This window comes from Takifugu rubripes, chromosome 11 (assembly GCF_901000725.2).
Source record: "Takifugu rubripes chromosome 11, fTakRub1.2, whole genome shotgun sequence".
Lineage (NCBI taxonomy): Eukaryota > Metazoa > Chordata > Actinopteri > Tetraodontiformes > Tetraodontidae > Takifugu > Takifugu rubripes.
The window spans coordinates 7,300,355-7,323,583 of NC_042295.1; the positions used below are offsets into that span (position 1 = coordinate 7,300,355).

Below are 23,229 nucleotides of genomic sequence, written 5' to 3' on the forward strand. Positions count from 1 at the left end.
GGTGTCCAAACAACTCTTTAAGAAGCCTCCAGTTGATCCAAAATGCGGCAGCCAGAGTTCTGACAAGTATTGACAAAAGAGATCACATAACTCCTGTAATGGCGTCTCTTCATTGGCTGCCCGTTAAATTTAGAATAATTTGTAAAACCCTTCTTTTGACCTACAAGGTCCTCAGAGGCCTAGCTCCACCCTACCTGGAGGAGCTAGTGATACCTTATCAGCCCAATAGACCGCTCCGCTCTCGGAATGCTGGTCTACTTGTGGTCCCCAGAGTTTCTAGGAGTAGAATGGGGGGCCAAGCATTTAGCTACCAGGCCCCCCTGCTATGGAACCAGCTCCCTGTCCAGGTACAGGAGGCTGACTCCATCGCTACTTTTAAGATCAGACTTAAAACCTACCTCTTTGAAAAACCTTATTGTTACTAAATCTGTAGTTCCAGTTACTATCATAGACAGACAGATTATCATACTTAGGGGGTCGTCTAATCATTAGGTCACATCTTAGCTATGCTGTTATAGGCCAAGGCTGCCGGGGTCCGGAAACATGATCACCTGACAGGCCTCTGTAACCCCACTGGGTCATGGTTTCCTCTCCTCTCCTCTCCTCTCCTCTCCTCTCCTCTCCTCTCCTCTCCTCTCCTCTCCTCTCCTCCTCTCCTCTCCTCTCCTCTCCTCTCCTCTCCCCACCCCCCTCCTCCTCTCCTCTCCTCTCCTCTCCTCTCCTCTCCTCTCCTCTCCTCTCCTCTCCTCTCCTCTCCTCTCCTCTCCTCTCCTCTCCTCTCCTCTCCTCTCCTCTCTCTTTACCCAGCCGGCCATCAGCAGGAGGGTCCCCCTACATGAGCCTGGTCCTGCTCAAGGTTTCTTCCTGTTAAAGGGGAGATTTTCCTTGCCACTGTTGCTTGTCTGGGGTTAGGCCCTGGGATTCTGGAAATTTTGACTGTATAAGACGCTATATAAATAAAGATTGATTTGATTTGATTCAAATCTTTAAATCTTGGAAAGTGGAAACTGATTTACTATATATAAAGTGATATTAAGCAGGGCAGGTCATCAGAAACCAGCCACTAACACAGCCACAACTACCCTGAAGGAGTTAACAGCTTTGGCAGCTCAGATATGAAAAGCTCCAGCACAACGCTCATTGGCCAGAAACTCCATCTATTAAATCCCTGTGACCTGATGACCATTAGAGCTCAGCAGAGACATGTTGGAGACTCCAAAGTGGAACTCCATTTGGAAGCAGATTCGTCGGTCTAATAACTCCAATAACTCCAATCATACACATAATGTACTTGCTCGAGTCTATATGAAATATTTTCAAAGCATTTTCAAAGAATTTCTTATCACATTTGAAGAAGCAATTTTTGAATCTGACAGTTGGAGCAGTTTAACAACCAACAGAGGTGTAAAATAGTATTTGCAAGTTAATTGTATTGCATTGAAAAAAATCGGATTGCATTCTGGTATTAATAAGTATGTTTCATCTTGTCAAAGAAGTAAAATACAATGCAGAAGGTGGTTCCTTTTAGCCATTATTTTGTGGCATGCATGTGATTAAAATTTCCAGTTTTTCTGTAATTCCAGGTCTTTTAAAGCAATTGAAGGAAGGCTGCCGAGGGACAAGGGCTCTAATCACTATGGCAACCGGAAGCCTGGACCACATGCTTAATTATCCTCTACATGTGTCCATATGCGTCTGTGCTTGCACTGGCTGTGACCATGAAAGCTTCCTTTCCAACAGAGACCTTTTTATGCCTCACTGAGATGATACAAAGTGCCTGGAGGCAAATTCTGCTTCATGTTATCAGATCACATAAGTAAAATGACCTCAGCCTGACTCATTTAGCTCATCTCTCCTCTGTGCATATACCACACCCTCGGTCTCTCAAAGGCTTTCATGTATTCTACCTAGCACCTTCCTGCTGTAAGGTCATCCATAAATCCCAATTAGGAATAGGTAAAGGAGAAATAAAAGACTTACAATCATATCAGTCGAAGGTGCTTGCTGCTATCAACTGTACTGAGGTTTTAACTGTACTGTACTGAGGTTTTAATTGTAGCGTTAGATCGTATGTTCATTAATTATGATTGTAACAATGGGTGGGTGGAAATTTATTTAATTAGTTTGAAATTTTGGCACAGATGCAAGCGAAGAACACATCTGGCACAGATTAGAGCCATTTCTCGGAAATTAATTGAGTATTTATGTCCGATCTGTCTCATCATCTCAACCTGTTCTTCACGAACTGGCAGAAAGGACCACTGTTGGTGAAGATGTCCATCCGACTAAAGTCTTGCATGCATTAGAACGACTGTTTCTGTGTCTCTCTAAAAACTTAAAATCTGTCTAATGGTCCCTGAGCAGGAAAGGAAATATCACAGATCTTTAACGGTCCTACACTGGGCTTCATATTAGTTTAGTTTTTAGTATATGTGAAAAATATTTCTAACCCCAAATATTTATACTACATGACATCAACATATGGTATAATTTAACAGCCAAAGGATGGATGGATCATATAATGTTCAAGGTGAGATAATGTAACATTAGATATTGATTATTTCAGTGATCTACTCCTTGAGTGGTACCAAGGTCAAAGTCAAAGCATGCTTTTATAAATGGGTCCTGTCAGGCTGCAGCATACTTGTTCATAGAATTCATTGACGATTCCCTCCGTCCACTGCAGATGCAGCTCCTTACACTTCAGCGGCCCATTGACATCAGCCAGCTTGATGCACATCTGGCACACCAACAATCGATCGTTTTCATTGGTCCAGTCGATACCGGACACGCCATCATCGCCCACCTGGAAAGACGCGCACATGCAGGCTTACATCAAGACAAACCTTTTCAGTTCCCACTGCCTGGATGATTGATGGCTGGGTGATTCTTTGTGCCACAGATCAAAATGGTTACCTTTGCATTGAACTCTGCTAAGAAGTCAAAATGCTTTTTGAGGTCAGTGGCCAGGATGGCTTCAATGACTAAAAACCGGAAGCGCTTGAACTCCACATGTTCAAGGTTTATGAGGAAGTTGTACTCGGGTCGAGATAAGAAGAGGTTCCATGCTGAAGCCGCGTGGTGATTTTCCAAGACTGAACGATCATTGTAAAGAAGAGCCTGCAGTGAGAGGTAGAAGTTGAAGAAGAAGAAGAACCACTGTAATCACTCCAAAGGCTTCCTTTGCTGGCCTGAACACATTTCACATTCTGTCCTTGAGGTGGTTGTTCAGGATTATGCTGATTGTACGCAAATAGATGTGGACTTTCCACAGCCAAATGGGGTTTTTATAAATTAAACGTAATATAGCTATTTTAGTGGGAGCAGAGCTGTTTGGCTGTTAATACATATTAGGTTGATTTCAACCTTCGGAATGACTAATTATTTCTAAAATGATTTGTCACCTACAGCTTCCAAAGGCGTCAGTGAAATTTATATTGGTTTAGTAATAATTAATAATATTTTGTGGACAGCACTCATTTGTATGAAACCATCACTGTGGTGGGTCCAATACCACAGTCTACACTGGCTTACCTGTGGAGCGCTGGTAGCTACAAGAAAGGCATTGGTTCTTCCCGGATGGTCGTAGTCATGCATGGCAGCAGCAACATACAGGGCCATTAACTCCAGAGCAGGAATCAGGCCAGCCAGGGTTCCATAGCCTTCATCAGCCACAGGGTTCATCTTGGATATGAAGCCTGACGTACTGGGAGTGATACCATTTACTGAGACAGCAGGGAGGGAGAGGGAGGTCAGGGAGTTTGCCTGCTCGAAGATCTAGTTTTCAAGGAAAACTTTAACGAGAGTTATACAGGATATTTAGTCCAACTACATGATATGATTAAGCTAAAATGTCAATCCAAAACTTTGAAAATAATTAAACTATTTTTATTCTGCCAAGAAATGCAGCATGAGAATAAGTGAGCTTCTTTTATGGCCAACTGTGCCTGAAAGCAGCACATAAGCAAATTAGCTATATGCACAATAAGAATATGGGAATAAGATATTACTGGGTTTCATATATATTACAGGGAACAAAATTCACTTTGTATTGCCAAATCCCCCTTTTACACGTCACTCACATCACATCAAATTATTGAATAATCAGGGTTCTTTCTGAAGAAACTTTTTATATAAACCAGATTCCACCCAGCTGGTTCCTTCTACCAACTACCTTATTTGTATGAGCAATTAAACATCAGCATACAGGGCACAGATGTGCGTGCCAACTAGTGCATAAGTGGATAAGAATAGTTATGGAATTCAGCTGGATGCGATATGTACTTTGTGTAGTAGTCTATTTGGTACATTTATTCCACCCACATCCCACAAGGTTTGTCCTGCTGCATGCGTGAATAAAAACATCTGGCTTAATGCCAGAATTCCTCTGGAATGAATGCTGGAAAAGCAGTGGAAATGTTAATGTGCTAAAATATGGCTATCAGAGAACAGGCACCTTATTCTGACCTCACCTGCGTGTAATCCATTCTCTGCCATCAGGGTAGGCAGACCAGGCACAGGCTGAGTGGTGAGGTACCACACTGCATGCAGCACATCAGTGGCATGAATGCGGTTGTGGTCTGAGAAAGGAACAACCTTTGTTATACTTCACAAATGCCAATATTATCTTTTTACCCCACAGTAACCATTATGCAAATGCACATTAACACTGCCTGAAAGCAGATTGATATGAACAGGGCTAAATAATAATAATAACAAAACAACAATACATCTTAAATGGCCCTGTCATACTTTCATTATTGGAGCCAGCTACCATATTAAATTAATTTTAAATAAAACATTTATTTTGAATAAAATACATACACAAGCCAGGCACCACCTTAAATTCTCAACCATGAGAGAAGATGAGGCCTTTATTTTACTGGCAAAACTACACGCCCACCTTGTGGCCAATAGCGATATTGCAGGAAACAAACTACTTACAAGGGATGACCCTGTATCCGTTCTCCAAAGCATGGAAGTAGTTCATGAACTCTTGAATGGGAATTTTAAATGTCTCAAAAAGACCCGTGTCCTCAAAAAGCCTGTAAGAAACCTGAGAGACAATACTAAAATTCTTAGCAATCATCTAACAAAGCCAAGGTTCACATAGGTTTTATTGTTGCTATGCAGGTCCCAGACACACAGTAAAGTATATTTACCTGACTGAGGATGCGACCGGTTTCACCCTGAGTTTTCTCCACGAGTTTGAAAATAGGGAAATTCCAGCTACCGAGCTGACTCACCAGAGGTTCCAGTCCTGGCATCAGCAGAGGTTCTGAGGCCAAGACCGGCTTATCCTGTTAGTTAGTAGACAGTAGTGAAAAAAAAAAACATTAGCTAAAATTCTTCATATCATCCAAAATGTGTTCTTTATCCTTTGCTATCTTTCTTTCCATACCAAAATCTGCTGAGACTCTGCAGGATTTCTCACCTCTGGCGATAACAGAAGTGGGTGAAGAACGATGCCCCTCTCTAGAAACTCCTTGCAGTTGTGTCTCTCTTCTGGTGGCTTCTTGCCTCCATCCCCTTCTTCTTCATTCTGTGCAAAGTCACTGCTGTCACTGTGATTGGTCTCGTAGGTGCTGTCGTAAGTGCTGTCATAGTCTGAGGATGCTATGACACGCTCATCTGAGGGGGCATTTTACATGTTAGAAAACCTGTTATCCTCAGTTCAATTATGTGGCTCCCTTATGTCAACCGTTTACCTGGATGGGGTATTCTTTCTCCCTTGTCAACAGATTCCACTGCATGGTTTAGTTGACTATTCAGCGGTCGGTCACAGCTTTCCAACAAGAAAGAAGAAACATTCTGACCAAATTCCAAATTTCATTTTCACCATAATTCACCAGGTGGATGAACTCAACTCATCACCTTCCACAGAGTGATGGAGGTCGCCAATATGGGGTGGTGGAGCTCGGGGCACTCTGGCTGTGAGTTAAGGCTCTGTGGTGCCTCTTGGGAGCTGCAGAGGTTGGGGGGCACTCCGACAGGGTAACAGCTGGCTCGGGTAGCTGCACTGGACACATCTTTGTGGTTGGGCTCGAGACAGGGGTGCCCAGGACAGGAGGAGAGGGACATGGAGAACTGAGGGGTGACACATTGGAGGGGGCGAAACCTGACAACGACAATAATGTTGTCGAACCAGTCATCCAATAATAATGAATCACAGTCAGGTCAGTCCCCAGTTGGTCAATAATAGTAAGTTATGAAAGGTGCCACATGTTCACTTTTAACACCCTTCGTGTGTTTTTGAAGAGCAAGTTATAGTTAAAAACTGGTGACGTCTCAACCAAGTTCATATGTTAAACTTATTTTTCTTGCAGTTGAGATATCAAACCAACTAGTCACCTTTTCCCAACAGAGACAAACAACCAATTTAGAGCAGCTACTTCCCATAGCCCTCAAACTAATCTCATTTAGGATTTCAAGACCACCAACCATTAGAATCAAAATCACCAACCAGTCATTATTCCTGCCAAGTTGAGTGTTTTTGACAAAAAAAAGTTTAAAAAAGAAAAAGTTCCATCACACAAACCTGATCGTGCCAGCGTTTGGCTGTAGAGATGGTTGTAGGCAGCGCAGGAAGCCGACATGGAGCGACTCTTTGAAATGGTCATCATAAGCGAGTTTGCCCACGATTCACTGAGGAGGTGGGAAAAAAAAGAACAATATATTTTAGAGACCCTTCTTTCATCAACAGTGCTCACATCAGAATTTCTCCCTTGCAGTGGCTTGAGAATAACCTCTCTGTGGCACACTTGATGCTGGCTGAGCGGTCTCGGCGTAGTGGGCCGGGTTCAATGGTGGGCAAGCCTGTCGCTGAGGTGGTCGTGGTCCAAGTGGATGAAATTCTTCGGAGCAATCCAGGAGGCAAACTCCGCCGTAAGCGCTGTTTCACACACACACACACACACACACACACACACACACACACACACACACACACAAAATGAAGGGTCCCCAGAAGGGTCGGCCTCAGCACCACATGGAAGCTCCTATCAGGCATCATGGCGGCTAAGATCAGCAGGCACATGGATCAATACATGAGCAGAGCACAGAAAGGCATAGGGAACAACACCAGAGGTGCCAAGCACCAAAAGCTGGTTGACAGGGCAATTTCCCGAGACTGTAGGACGCGACACACTACCCTGTGCACTGCCTAGATTTATTACAAGAAAGCCTACGACTCAATGCCGCACACATGGATACTAGAGTGCCTAAAGCTGTATAACATCAACAGGACACTAAGAGAGTTCATCCAGCCGGCCATCAGCAGGAGGGTCCCCCTACATGACCCTGGTCCTGCTCAAGGTTTCTTCCTGTTAAAGGGGAGTTTTTCCTTGCCACTGTTGCTTGTCTGGGGTCAGGCCCTGGGATTCTGGAAAGTGCCTTGAAACAATTTTGATTGTATAAGACGCTATATAAATAAAGACTGATTTGATTTGATTTGAGAACTCCATGAAGCTGTGGAACACGACTCTGGAAGCCAACTCAAATTGCGCGGGTGAGCATCAGATGTGGCATATATGAATGAGATGCTCTGTCCCCCCTGCTGTTCTGCATAGGCCTAAACCCACTCAGCCAGATTATCACCAAGAGTGGCTATGGGTACCAGTTCCGAAGTGGAACAACCATCAGCCATCTCCTCTACATGGATGACATCAAGCTCTATGCCAAGAATGAGTGTGACATCGACTCCCTGATCCACCTCACTAGGATCTACAGCAAAGACATTGGGATGTCATTCGGACTAGATAAATGTGGGTGGATGATATCTAGAAGAGGAAAGGTGATCGCGACTGACGGGGTTGAACTACCAGAAGGGAACATCACAGATGTGCAGGAGAGCTACAAATACCTGGGGATCCCGCAGGCAAATGGTAACCATGAGGATGCAGCTAGGAGGTCAGCCACAGCCAAATAGCTACAAAGGTTAAGACAGGTCCTGAAAAGTCAGCTGAACGGTAAGAATAAGATCCAGGCCATAAACACCTACGCCCTGCCAGTAATCAGATACCCTGCTTGCATAATACCCTGGCCACTGGAAGAGATACAAGCCACTGACATCAAGATAAGGAAGCTCCTCACCATGCACGGAGGGTTTCACCGTAAGTCCAGTGTCCTGAGGCTGTACACAAAGCGACAGGAAGGGGGCCGAGGACTAGTAATTGTCCGAACTACTGTCCAGGAGGAAACAACAAGTCTCCGAGAGTAGATCAAGAAGATGGCCCCCACTGACCCACTGCTGAGTGAATGCCTCAGGCAACAAAAGCCCACCAAGGAGGAGGAATCTAAGGGGCTATCATGGAAGGACAAGACCATGCATGGAATGTACCACCAACAAATTGAGGAAGTGGCTAATATCGAGAAAACATACCAGTGGCTGACAAAGGTCGGACTGGAAGACAGCACAGAGGCACTACTCATGGCTGCACAGGAACAGGCCCTGAGCACCAGAGCAATAGAGGCCAGGGTCTACCATACCAGACAAGACCCCAGGTGCAGACTGTGTGGAGATGCCCCTGAGACAGTCCAGACACAGCAGGGTGCAAGATGCTAGCAGGCAAGGCATACATGGAGCGGCATAACCAGGTGGCTGGCATAGTGTACAGCAGGGGTCACCAACCTTTTTGAAACCAAGAGCTACGTCATGGGTACCGAGTCGTGTGAAGGGCTACCGCTTGACACACTCCTCTAAAATAACAAATTGTGTGTGTGTGTGTGTGTGTGTGTGTCAATAACTTAGAGTGGGTAACAGAAAAGATCAATATTCAACACTTTATTATTATTAATCTTAGCAATTGTTCAGACAATCACTTCAACATTTGATCAGAAAAAAATGTCGAGTTTTCACCAGACCCTTTCAACCATAAGAAACTAAACCATTTTAACAATTCATAAACTATGTTGAACCATGTTTTAAAACGTTATGCAACATTTAAAAAAAAAAAAACTTTCATATTGAATAAATCTTAACTGAACGAATCTACTGCAATTCTGCTCAAAATCTGTTACATTTTATAAAGACACTTTTTAGCTCAGGGGCCTTCTCTGACTGTAGAATGCTTCCCGGTGGGTAGTTAGCGTTAGCATTGTAGCTTTCATGACGCGTAGTGAACCGTCGCTCCACATTGTGCTGCTTCGCCGTCATCACAGTCGCCCCACAAATGCAATGTACACACCTTCCTTTCACAGTAGTAAAAAATTACTCTTCCTCCCATTCACTTTGAAAATGATAAATTTACTGTCTTCTTTTTGCCATGTTTTTGGGGTAGAAAATTGCACTCCACTCACCATCTTCACTGCCCACTAGTTTATTCTCCACAAGCGCAAAGATTCTTGCATGTGCACAATACTGACCTTTGAACTAGGTCAGAGTTCACCTTCACTTTATTTATATATTTTTTTATTTTGAAGACATTGTCATTTTAAAATCTGTAGATGCAGGTGTGGTTAAAAAAAAGCAGTAGAAAAAATTTTCTTAGACGCATCTCACTTGCGAGTTTTGCTATTTTTAGAACAGGCTTGCGGGCGACTCTCGTGGTCATTGCGGGCGACTTGGTGCCCACGGGCACTGTGTTGGTGACCCCTGGTGTACAGGAACATCTGCACTGAGTATGGACTGGAGGTCCCAGGGTCCAGGTGGGAGACACCCCTGAAAGTGCTGGAGAACAAGCAGGCCAAGATCCTGTTGGACTTCCAGATCCAGACTGACAAGATGGTGGTGGCCAACCAGCCTGACATAGTGGTGGTGGATAAACACCAGAAGACAGTGGTGGTGATAGATGTAGCAATCCCAACTGATAGCAACATCAGGAAGAAGGAACATGAGAAGCTGGAGAAGTAACAAGGGCTGAAGGAGGAGATGGAGAGAATGAGGGGAATGAAGGCAACAGTGGTCCCAGTAGTGATTGGGACACTAGGGGCAGTAACACCCAACCTGAGTAGATGGCTCCAACAGATACCAGGAACCACATCAGAGATTTCTGTCCAGAAGAGCGCAGAACAGCTAAGATCCTGCGCAGAACCCTCAGACTATATATATATAGACTAGGTGACAACCAAGAATAGTTTGGTCGACTACTGGAAAGACAGTTTGGCAGTAATGACACCCGGGACAGCATGGGTTAGCACCCTAGCCTGTATCTTTCACGAGAAGGAACCCAAACAAGCTATGGAAAGCCCTACAGAGAAACACCCCCAGGAGATCCCGAGAGGGGGGGGGATGAGATCCCCAATCGGACGGAACTAACGTTAATGACCCCTGCAATGGAAATGACTACGACAGTGACATGTATCTGCAGCAAGCTGTGCAAGAACCAGCGTGGCTTAAAGCTCCATCAGGCCAGAATGAAATGTCTGGAGCGGGAGGTTGAGGTGCAACGCACAGGTCCTGGACCCAGTCCCTCCACGTACCGGACCCTCCTAACCCTAACAGAGTAGTTCAACAGCAGCGGATTAAGTGGCCCCCAGCAAATAGACGGAGTGAGTGGCTGCAGTTTGATGAGGATGTGTCCAACATCATCCAAGCCACAGCCAAAGGAGATGTCGACAACAGACTCCAGGCGATAAGTACCATCTCCCTCTGTAAAGTCTTTGGCCAATTGGGAGTCACAGGAACAGCCAAAAAGAGGGCCATTAAATCCACAAGTGAAGCTGCAGAGAAAGCTACAAGGTGGCTGTGGCTGAAGAAGGCAGATCCGTGGGTTGCTACTGGGACACAAGCCGGGTCTTGATCACCCTGGCTGGGTCGCCTGGGCAAGGGTGTATGATGTTGTAGGACCCGAAACACCCTATGAACCCAGGATACATCACTGATGTGTCCCAGTGCATCCAGGAGATGTATCTTTAAGTAAGAAGAAGTATATATATATATATATAGTGTGTGTGTGTGTGTGTGTGTGTGTTTGGGTCTCAGTAGGATAATGAGGTAGCATCTTACTGACTTTAACTGCATAGCACTTGAGTGCACTCCGGCATCATTAAAGTGACTTGTCACTTGCTTGGTAGACTATCGTGCATAGCATCACATGCTTTATTTACTTTACTTGCCATCTTAAGTGCCTGCATACATTTTTGAATCCCTGGCTTTGTAAAAGATTAAAAAGCTCTCTGGATGCCTGTGTGCCATTGTACATTAGAAGAGTGCACACAATAGCAGAGGGGAAGGTGGAAATGGAGGTGGTTCCTGCATCGGGATCGAAAATTTACGTGGGAAAGTAAATCAACATTTTTTAATTTAGTCATCTCTGCTTAAAGCTTAGTCACATTTCCATCTGTTTAATATAATTAGTCAGTTACCTAATTAACAGGAGTATTTAAATGATATTGTGATATAGTAACTAGATGATGATGTGATTGTAAAGTAGTGAAATAGTTTTCTTTTGGAATTAAATTACAATTGGAATATTTACTTAAGTAAATCAAATTATGTTTAGAAATTAATGCAATAGCTATTAAAAAAAATAAAAGATAACAATACATAAGTTTATATGAAGATTGACAAGGGAGAGGAACCATAGTCCTACCTATATGGTTGGATGTAATTGTACTTTTGAGATGGTTGCAGGCACAGACAATAGAAAAAAAGAATTAATTATCTGAAGGGTGTACCTTTGGGATGGCCAGCCGCTCTGTTTTTTCAGGCCCATCCTCAGAGTCAGAGCAGGCGTGCATGTCTGCGGGTAGACGAGGCCGGTGCAGCGGTTGCAGGCTGATCTGGGTGCTGAGCAGGTTTCTGACAGCCTTCAAGGAGCTGCAGGTATTAGGGGGCAATGAGGGGTCTGCCAGCAGGTCCGAGATCAAACCATGGGCTTCTCCCATCACCGCAATGTCCACAACCACACTGGTGCCAGATGACTGAAGGGAAAAGATAAAAATGTATTTGGTCTGTGGTGATGTAATGAACAGCTGAAGATTTAGAATATATTTAGTTGTATAGTGGACATAAAACACATCTGAGGTCATGTGCTGGTTAACTTCTCTTCAGTTTATAACCAATAGAAATGTACACACTTGCACACCAATCGGGATGCACCGAGGAAGTGCATTCAAATGGCGGGTCCCTTCAAAAAGAGCCAAAAGACACGATTTGTATTTAACAACTGCTCAGTCCTAATCAGGGCCACAGAAGGGCTGAAGGCTGCCTAAGCAGTCAGCAAGCAAGAGGTAGTGTTAGGGTTAGGAAAAGGCCCGTGGACAATACTTGCTGTAGAAAATTGGCCACGTGGTGACTGTTTTAGATAAAGCAGGAAAATAAAATAGAATTTTACTGTGCTACAGACAGACATGAAACTGTTTATGTACAAATTATTAAATAAGCATAGAGAAACAAATCAAACAACAATCAAACAAATCATGGTGATCATGGTGCAATGATGAACAAAAGGAAGCAAACTCTCTGTGAACCTCTTTATATATACAGTGGGACCTCTACTTTATTTTAAATTAATTGGTTCCGGAGGTTGTTTCATAACCTGAAAATTACGTAAATAGAGACGCGTTTTCCATGTAAATGCCCTAATCCGTTCCAAGCCCCTAAAAATTCGGACAATGTTTTTTTTATAAATCATAAAAATGCATCAAAACATGTAACAAATACATGTTATGATTAGATTACCTCACAATAAATGTAGGAATTCAGTGCAAGGCTTCTCCAGGAACAAAATGAACTTTATTACAGGCTAATCGTACATTAGCTGTCATTACTAGCAACGAACGTTAACACTTGTGGTAACATCGCCATCTAATGGACAAACATTCAAACACCCACAATATATACCGTGCTGATCGTCGATGTATTACAGCCATATTCTTTGGCGAGATCAACCAAATGCATCCCTTTTTCACGCTTTTCTATTATTTCTTGCTTTGTTTGTGTGGACAAACTCTTTTTCACTTTTTTCCATCACTTTCCTGGGTCCATAGCGAATAAAAGTTAAACGAAGACGACGCTGGGATACACGCATACCTGTACATATTGACGTCCCTCCTAGCCAATGGAATGACAGGAAGATGCTAGGTGATAGCCAATGGCAGAGCAGCTACAAGCATGTTTACGTTCGCTAAACTCCGCGAGCTGCGAGTATCTTCGTAACAAGAGGAAATATTTTCCTGTTGAGACGTATCGTAACCTGGAAATTCCGCATGTAGAGACGTTCGTAAGTAGAGGTCCCACTTTCAAAGCAGGAAACAAAAGGGAGGAAACAACAACATTTTGATTGCATAATCAAAATAAAGAGATAAAACCTCCAGATAGGCTGATTGTAGATTATCTGAGGCAAAGACTGAGGCACAGATGTAAATTGGTTCCTACATGAGATGCTCCTCTTCTGCAACCTTTTCTTGCCATAAAATGCTTTGCTGTCCTTGTTTTCACATAAGGACATGGAAGATTATGTGACAACTGAACAATTCAGCAAAGCCTTGTTCTGCCTTAAAAATGTAATATAAAATATAGCACAGAAAATATTTTTAGACACTTTTGATTCCTTTATAAGTCAGGCTAAGATTATCACAGATCTCATCCCCAGAATATAAATAAATTGGCCACTGTACCAATTGTTCAATAAATAAAAATAATAATTCTTTACATTAAAGTCACAATCATTTTTCGTATTTGCAAATGCAAAAGTCAGAATCTAACTAGTAGTAGTAGTAATCATTGTAATTTAAGACTTTAATGGGTTTGTTCAGCTGAATGGAGTTTTATTTTCTTTTTAAATATATTATTAATATTTCAGTGGTGCCTTGACTGTTGTTATACCCCCACCCCCTCCCCCCCCGCTCCCTACCCACCCACCACTGCATTTAACTGCTGCAGTTGTAAATGGCTTCTTTAAACAGATCATATTAGCTATTCAAACATGTTATCGCCCAGGGTGGTGGCGTGATGAACAAATGCATCAACAGGCATCAAAGTTTCCTGGAAGCACATGTGTCTCTATATGGGTGCATTTGAGGGTGTGCATGTGTCAGCTCAACCTGAACAAAACCCATTAGACGACTCCACAGCTTTATGACATCCTGCTATTGTGACATTCACCCATTACCTGGCAGTAATGGACTCTGTTTAGCTAAATGTCAGGGGAGAGTACGATAAAGGGAGCCTAGATATGTGCCTGTGTGTGTGTGTGTGTGTGTGTGTGTGTGTGTGTGTGTGTGTGTGTGTGTGTGTGTGTGTGTGTGGGGGTGGGTGTATGCATTCTTTCCATACATTTATCATGCCGTTCCCTGGTAGAATCACTATAACCCTGAATTAAAAACAGCAATCTGTGATATTTTGTGCGTATTTTCTCTGCAGAATGCTGAAGCATTTTGTGCTGATGGGGCATCATGGCAGAGACAAGGAGAAAAAGGAGGTTATTGATTGCCTCCTATCTAAAGGCCCACAGGAGAGAGCCGAGGCAGCAATGGTCAACGAGTACATCAACAATGGCTACACATGGCACACAGGCATGCATGTAACAGAACAACCTGAGGGACCAGCGGCTCCACCAGACATTCTGCAGATAGACAAAATGCAGCACACCGTAACATTGTTGCTGTTCTCCAAAAAACACAGATTAAAAATGAATATGTGTGTCTCTAGTTATTACAATATAGGGCTGTTCCAAATCACAGTGTTTATGCTTGAAAGGCCCCTGATGGAGGTTTATTTTGATTAAATAATTGGTTTTAAATTGATGTGTGTGTGTGTGGGGGGGGGGGGGGGGGGGGGGGGGGGGGGGGGGGGGGTCCTGCAAATTATAATATGCATATTTGCATACTGAATATGTTGTCGCTGGAAAATGTGGGGGGAAAAAAGTAAAATCCTAACAACAAAGATGAGATTTTGAAACATTTTGTAATAAATGAATCAATATATGGTTATGCACTAACATCGGATATGTTAAAGAGTAAATTGCTGCCCACTCTTCGTCTAAATGGGAACAGTTCAGTTTAGCTTTGGAATGGGGACCTGTTCCATCTACCATCCATTTTGAATGGTAAACTCTGTCCTTGCTGTTTCTACTGTGGGTTTTGTGTTGTAATAGCAGCAGTTGTGATGAGCTATTTTTTTTCCAGAACTTCACAGCGTAATATTATAGATTATACCAAAGTCGTATGTAGCGATCTATATAGTTCCCCTCTGTGTCCTAAACCACTGGAAAAGGGTAAAGCTTCAATCAGTGTATGCCACAAGACACAATCCTAGATTTGAGTGCAAACGTGGGATGTCTGAGCCTCTTGCACTTTTCTTTATATTTCATGCACCTTCAGACTTTGCTCTTCCCTTGAAATGAGGGGGGATCCAAAAGAGACAGCAGGGACTTGAACTTTTACTGCAGTGTAACTTCAAATGCCACAAAATCATAAGTTACCATTTACACATGCGCAGTAATACTAAAGGTAATTTTTTTTATTGCCTGCAGAGGTCAGAGTTCATTTCTATGTTTGTATGTTTTTGTATCTTTCAGAGGGTGAAACCTGAACCAGGACATCAGTCAATCCCAACACATCCATCCAAATTTAGCTACATTATTCCTGCACAAGTTCACCTGCCACAGATTTGTGTTTAATAGCTACAACCAAGTCAAAACTCTGGATTAATTTCAACTGGGATATACGAAAATGTTACATTAATGTGGGGGCACTAAACACAAATCTACAACCCACTACAAGTCAGTCAGAGAAAAATGGAGGCAGAAGAGGCATAAAGGCAGATGGTAAGAGCACAGATGAGAGGGGGAAAATAGGAAAAAGAGCCACAGAGAGATAGGTCAAGAGAAAGAAGAGATGATGGAGAGAAACAGATGAGTGGAGTGGACACGCGAGCGTTAGTCATCCAAGTGTAAAAGAGAACGAGTTACTGTAAGAAGCCAGCTGAGCTCTTCTGTGCCTATTGACATTGACAGGGAGGAGCTCTTGATTACTTTGTGCTGCTTTGCCACAAGAATAAACCTGCACATCATACCAAGAAAAAGCCTGTACACCTGCGTCAGCTTTAAGAATTGATGCCGAGGAGGTAGTAGATAATGAAGCACTGCCACAGGCGAGATCCATCTTCCAGAAGATGAACATGAAGATCTGTGTTGATTAGCAGACTAGGGTTACCCATTTGCTACCAATCACTTTCATTTTAAGCTTCCTACTTACTTACCGGGGTGAGAACTGACAAAGAATCACATTTTATTAAAGAAGGATAATGTGACATGACCAAATCCATAGATGGCTAAAAATGAAAACAAGCAAACAAGTGTTTTGTGCAGCTTTGATAAACATCGTGTCAGTGTTATATAACAGATAGTTACTAGATTCACCTCCACAGCACAAGCTGCTCAACAAAAAAACATCCAAGGACAACAGTGGCACCGAACCTTCACCAACACCAACACCCAGCGTAACTGACCTAAAAACTCTACTGTATCAGGAAGCTTAATTTAGACGTTGCTTCGAGTTGTCCCACTTATACTATCTCACCGCTGCTGAATGAATGGCTTTCCTTTCTCCTGCACACACAGACGTGCAGAACACACGGCAGCATGCACCTGCGCCAAAAGGTGAAAAGTCCAGTAAAAACAATACTGAACCTGATTAGGAGGACGTGTGTCATCCTGGTGCCGACCCACAATGCTTGCTGAGTGCCTTCTCTGCATCGTTCAGTTCTGAATGGATCAATCCACCATGAGGTCTCAAACCAGAGTCAGGTCTATGCTCTCTTCTGTTTGTTTTTTCTAATGCCCCAAGGTCCAAAGTGACAATCACAAGGGTTCCTGTGTGAAGTATCTGGCGATTTCAGAGCTTTCCTTTCCTCCTCTCTCCTCCTCTCTGCTGCCTAACGAACCTCCCTCTCCCCACTCACCCCTCCCTACTTCTACATCTGCCAATTGCAAATGCTCTCAAGTGGCTCAGGCAATGAGAAGATCTATGGTACACAGAAATCGCTGGTATTGGAAATACCTGGCCCCTGGGATACCTCAGGACAAAGATCAAAGGGCCTCATCTTGGAACCATAAAATAGTTGTTTGGGGCTCTGTTGGACAGCCTTACTACTGCTGGGCTAGAGTTTCCTGTGGTAACAGCTGATGCGTGATAAGGGAGAAGCAGCCAGATGTCACAACATGGCTTTCTACTGGAACCCACTCTTCATATGGCATGAAGAGTACTTATTTGGTAGTATAGGTTCCACTGTAACCCCATGACAAATTGTCTGCGATCTCCTCTAACTTCTGAAGAGTCACAATGGAACAGACAGTACAGGTGCAGGTTGAGAGGTTGGCAATTTTAGTAGAGAACCCCTGAACATCCTCTCTTCTGCGTCCATCAGCTCCTCCCAGAGAGCACAAAGTCCTTCCAGGGACATATGAAAAATATAATCTCCCCCACCTCTCCTGATCTGGGTCTGCTTCTGGGTGTCCTCCCAGCTGTATGTATTCCAAATCACACCCCGAGATGCCCAAACTACCACAACAATGATGTCTCAACATGATGAGACAGCAGCTCTTTCCTCACCTTGGACATGGTTCCATTTTCTTTTTTCAAGTGGTTTACTAGTCAGTTCTACTTTGTTTCCATCTGGCCCCTTACTCAGAATCAGCTTTTCTTGAGAGATGGTACCAGGGGCAAACTGTCCCCAGAAACATAACTCCCAGGATCCTGTGGACACTCAAAAACCCTTGCAGCATATGGTTTGCAGTTCATGGACAGTTCACTTCATATTGAATTCATAAATTCCCACTTTACGTCATTGATGGCTGAATGCTAAATTACTGACCTTATCTACTATCCTCAACTCAGATGATGGCCTTTTCACTGTCAAATGTAGCCCTCTAACCCTATGAGGTTGAAGCAATACCACATAAGAACCACAACCAAATAATACTGCAGCACATAGATAATTCGCTATGTATAATATATGCAGAATTATTGGATATTGACTTTGATTATAACACCTCAGAGTTCTCAATGTTTCCAATGCTCTGGTTCAAACAAATTTAAATGTTATTGTGTCACTTTCAGGCCTTTCACTTTTTTAACAATTGTTAATTTTCTTAAGATGAAACATCAGCATGATGCTGCCACCACCATCCAAACATTTTATTTACAGCTTTTACAACTTGTATTGCTGTTCTCTCCACTATGAAAGGCTGGAATCCTGCTAACAACAATCAGACCAACCAACCAATGAAGAGAAAACATCCATCCATCCTCCAATTTCCCATTTCCTTGATGCACTGACCTGGGATCTGCTCAGAGCTCTCTTGTAGTCCCATTCTGGCTGGCACATCATCTGGGAATAGGACCAAAAAAAATTTAAATAAAACAAACCAAAAAACCCCCAAAAGAGTAGCCATTGTTAGAACTCATAACACAAGACACAGAAAGGTTTTATTCCCCATTCTATGATCTGCTATCATTTCTTTCCTAAGTGATAATAGGCTTTGAAATTTGCAGGTAACTTTGAGCATACAAGAATAAGAATAAGAAGTGCCTTAATCTGCATCCTTCAACAGAATGCAGAATCTGCTCTGACCTACATTTCAGCAGCTGCTAGATCAAGGATGAAGGTGAGGCACAAATGGCCCCATCCTAAGACTGAATGAAGAACTAACTTTGCAACTCTGCAACACAAATTAGCACATGGGCTCTGTATACCTAATTCATTTATATCTAGAAGCTGTAACAAGGGAAAAACTCCCTTTTAACAGGGAACAATTATATAGGACCAAGCTCATACAGGAGGACCATCGTGCTGATGGCTTACTGAATAAAGAAGTTGGAGAAGGGAGAAGAACAGACAGAGGGGAGGAGACATCATACATACCTGTATAGCTATACAGCACAATCCGAGACTGCTTTTTGAAACCACATTGAACACATCATTGTCTTGCTTAGACAAAATGCTTGAAAGACGCAAGAATCATGAAGTTGCTTCACACTTGACACATATGACTGTGTGCTGGGTGATGACAAGCCCACAGGGGTTAAACCTCCGCTTGAACTCACAGTCTGAGGATCAGAGGCTCAGAAGCCATAGAACTACCTGCTTCATACTGTTTGACAATAAGCAGAGCTGCGTGTCTAGTATACAAAAATCATACAGTTTTGTGAAAATTGTAGGTTCTGAGCCTGGCAAGAAGCTTTCAAGTATTATCATGTAAATAATGTGAACTGTGATCATGTGATTTTGGTCACAATGTCATAAATTTCATTTGAAAAACAGACTACATCCATTTTCTCTTTCAGCATATTGTCATTTAGAATAGTCAGCCACTTAACTTCTGTTCCATCTTATGCTCTGCTTGCCCTTTTCACTTCACATGTCAAATCTACAAGGAACTGAAAAATCACAAGTCCATTCTGCAGTTTGGAGATAAATAACCCCAATGATTACCTCAGTTTAAGTAAACAATAAAAGAACAACCTTAAAAAACAGAAATCCTTCTCAGTATGACGTTGTCATATTCGTAAGCACGTGCACGCACACACGCATATTGCTGAGGATATAATGTCAGGAACGTTGATGTGCATTAACACATAATAGCCAGCAGAGGGAGATCTTAATGTTGGCACTAACCACTGTTCGCAGAGTTGGTTTGGTGGAATGCAGAACATCTCCTATTATATTGCAACAAAATGAGACACAATGAAAGGAAACTGTGTTATGTTTCACATAACGCTGCCCGCACGTGCACATTCATATAGAAGCACACACGGTCTGTGTTGTCACGAGCGTAGTAATTCAGAGCAGAGGAACCCAGCGGGCCACACCAAATCCCCTACAGACCAGCAGCTGTTCTGACTAGAACCCAGCTGAAACAAGGGGGGAAAAGATAAAAGATGCGCCTAAAGGCCCCTACAGATATGTGATGCAAGTTGTAATTGTTGCTGGATTCAGTATTCTAAAAGCTTAATTATACAACCTTTATTTATGGTTTATTGCAACCCAAAGATACCTATTTAGCCACTCATCACATGTTACATTGATTTAGCAGGGAGTGCTCCTCTTCCTGGGATCTCTGCATGTTGAGTCCATCCACCGAATCACACACGTGAATTAAGACACGTGCTTATCGCCGTCATCACTCAAAACCATGTTAGCGCTGGCTCCTGTTATTCTAATTGTCCACAATCAGCATATCAGGGGTCCCGTCAATGCATGCTGAAACCAGACCACACCAGCACAAGGCTTATTAATCTCATTACATGCTCACGTCACTCTTTCAGGGCAAGTGGTCTGTGCACCCACGCACGGAGGACCGTGTTGCACATCTGTCACTTTGCTAACATTGAACACACAAATCAAGAGTAAAGATGATAGTGGAATACTAATCGACACAAAATCAACAAAATCTAAAAGCTTAAATCTGAGATGAACACTGCCACACACGGGGACATGAGAAATGAGTCATGCCGGCCTCAGAGGTACATTCAAGCTTACATACATAGACCTTTACACAGATGACAGAAAAAGACGGATGTTAGCTGTTGGAAGGAATTAAAATAGTTCTGGTATGTATAATTAACAAGCAGCACACCTACCATAAAACTCACAGCCTTCCCAGAAGTCATGGTGGGATGACTTGTTTACACTGGCTATGAATAAGTAAACATAACGTGCAGAAAGTGAGGGAGACAGCTTTTTAGTAGCGTTGATAAGAAAATGAGGTAAATAGGACGCTAAATATGTAGAACAAGATAATAGATTTGAATGGTAAAATACTGTATATCAATAAATATGACTAAATATTCATGGCTCTGCCTTGAATGGGCTGGGTTGATAGGACACCAACGGGGCCCCAGGGAAGTGTGCCCATGTGTGCATCCGTGCGTGTACGTGTTTCATAGCGGAGTTACATGACTCAGCCTTTGCATGTAATGTCAGATGAATAAATATTTGCCTCCTGTCTCCAAGTTTAGATTTGTACATTTTGATTTGTCCTCGTATGTGATGCTCACATGCTCACCTCGGGATAGCAGGGGACAACCTGAACATCCTGTGACACTCCATCCCCCATTTTCTTATATGTTCCTTTTGTATATATCATGCTTTGTTTTATCATGTGATGCTTATACTTTATCAAATGACGCTTACACTTACGCTTATTGTAATCTTACATGTTTGTGTGCTAGTATAAGAATAAACCTCACCAGGGCCCACACTTGTAGCCCACACTGCAGACGTGTGGCTGCCCTTGCAGCAAGTAAACTGAAGCTTCCGTCTCATTCCTCTGATGGCAACAGCACGGGAAGAAAACTGATCACTTTCTCCCTAACAATTGGATAACCAGCACAGAGATCTCAGTCATTTTACATCCAAAAAGGCAAAACAATTGCACTGTTTTCTCCTGTTTCTTTTTGTTTTTTTTGCATTTGTCTAAGACTTAATGCCATCTGCTTACAAGGATGCTAGCAGTCATTAGCATTTTTGAGTTCCATCATACCATTAAGATCATTGTCTTCCATTTGAAATGGTGTTCATGATGACAGTTAATCAAAATTTCATCAATACTCAATATCCTGTTGGCCCAAATTACAGACCCCAGCATGTTCTATCAGAGAACTTTATGGGGATCAAGCATTCTTCAGATTGCCACCAGCTGTCGACAGTCTGTGTTCTTAAACATCAATAGATAAATAAAGGCCTCCCCAAGCTTAATTTTTGGTATATAGGGAATTTTAAAGTTAGCTTTTTCCAAAATTGAAACTCTAAAAATGATATTTTGCCAACTAATTTTGGTGGAGCCACACAATAAATGAATGATGTCTGCAGATACCGTGTGAGTAAACATGGCTAACAGAGACCAACGACACAGACCCAAGTGGGAAACATGGGAACAAATCCATAGAAAGAATCCATCTTCTGGGTAGTCTTGTCCCTAGGCTAAACCCACCGCACACACCGTGTTTCACACCGAAGCAGCTTCATCCAATAAGCACTCATTCATTCAATTCCTTGCTGAATGAGAGAGGAGAGAGGAAAGAGTAGAGAGAGAAACATGTTGACCAAAATAAGATGAATGAAAGAAGAGGACAAGCTGCACTGGGCCCTGAGGAAGCAAACGACTGAAAGTATATATATGTGTGTGTGTGTGTGTGTGTGTGTGTGTGTGTGTGTGTGTGTGTGTGTGTGTGCGTGTGTGTGTGTGTGCATGTGTGTGTTGTCCTGTAAACACATTACAGCCTCGGGCCACCTCGCCTGGAAGAGAGGCACTCACTTCAGAGAAAACGCGGGCGCCATTCAAGCATGATCCAATTATTTCTAAATACTGATGCTTTTGTTTCTAAAATTAGCACTCTGCCCAATAACTGCTTTATTTTTGATTTTTAGACCCTCTTTTGTCCTTCTAATGGAACCAGAATAGTACCACTGAAAACAAACTCTGCACTGAAAAAGGAAAACATTGTATCGTTATGAACACAAGCACGAAACGGGGAGAACTCCAAAAGCAAAGTTATTAAGATTAAGAAGATTTTTCTTTGTTTTATGTTTTAATTTTATGATTCATGTTTTTTTTCCACAACCATCATCTCAACTTTCTAGCAGGGCTTTGAGGGGAGGAGATTTTATTCATCTTCTGTGTAATTAATAAAATCAGCAGATTGTAATGTTTCAATGATAATGGACCTATTTTCATCACCTAAAAATTCTACTATATATTTAGATCATAATCAGTTCTGACTACTTACGCATGTTGTGATGAAGTGAAGAGCCAAAATTGGCTCTTTGTTGACTTTCTACTCCTGCACACCATGTATGTTGTTTATTGTCTTGTGCTCATGTTGTGACCCTCATATCAATGGAATTAATCTGATAAAAAAGGTACATATGCAGAGACAGTCATTAATAGTTAGAAATCTAGGTGTCTTAATCTGGTCTCTCATAATCAAATAGCTTCCACTATGTGATAAACAGGTCACATTATGCCGTTTATATGATCAATTATAATCTGATAAATCCAGAAATGGGATAATAATTACATCTTCATGCTCATGTAAACAGCTCATTGTCTCCTTTTTCACATCAGGGTCATTATTTTAAATAATAGTCTAATATTAGTGCCAATAATGTGGTTCTGTGCCTTCCTACCTTGACTTTTTAATATTGTAAAGTCAACAACATTAGTGCAAAGAACAGAAATTGTCATCATTGATAGCAAACCTCTCTGTGAGGAACCAAACCCAGCTGTCTGTCTGTCTGTCTGTCTGTCTGTCTGCGCGTACGCGCGCGCGCACACACACACA

General features: G+C 42.5%; 1 protein-coding gene across 3 annotated transcripts in view; it reads right to left on the minus strand.

Annotated features, from left to right (window-relative positions):
- The window catches only part of LOC101065673 (cGMP-inhibited 3',5'-cyclic phosphodiesterase A-like), a 43,520-nt gene that overhangs the window by 7,119 nt on the left and 13,172 nt on the right, over positions 1-23,229 (minus strand). Inside the window, exons 2-14 of one of the 3 annotated variants that reach the window (XM_011608457.2) lie at positions 18,224-18,274; positions 11,617-11,862; positions 6,747-6,892; positions 6,539-6,645; positions 5,875-6,118; positions 5,709-5,785; positions 5,435-5,631; positions 5,163-5,300; positions 4,945-5,056; positions 4,473-4,580; positions 3,535-3,725; positions 2,917-3,120; positions 2,645-2,806 (exon numbers count right to left, since the gene is read on the minus strand). In XM_011608457.2, the coding sequence (XP_011606759.1) occupies positions 2,645-2,806; positions 2,917-3,120; positions 3,535-3,725; positions 4,473-4,580; positions 4,945-5,056; positions 5,163-5,300; positions 5,435-5,631; positions 5,709-5,785; positions 5,875-6,118; positions 6,539-6,645; positions 6,747-6,892; positions 11,617-11,862; positions 18,224-18,274 (1,983 nt within the window). Of the gene's footprint in view, positions 1-2,644; positions 2,807-2,916; positions 3,121-3,534; positions 3,726-4,472; positions 4,581-4,944; positions 5,057-5,162; positions 5,301-5,434; positions 5,632-5,708; positions 5,786-5,874; positions 6,119-6,538; positions 6,646-6,746; positions 6,893-11,616; positions 11,863-16,574; positions 16,766-18,223; positions 18,275-23,229 lie in introns of those variants that run through there. The other 2 variants (XM_029844001.1, XM_011608458.2) reach the window with 2 other exon arrangements.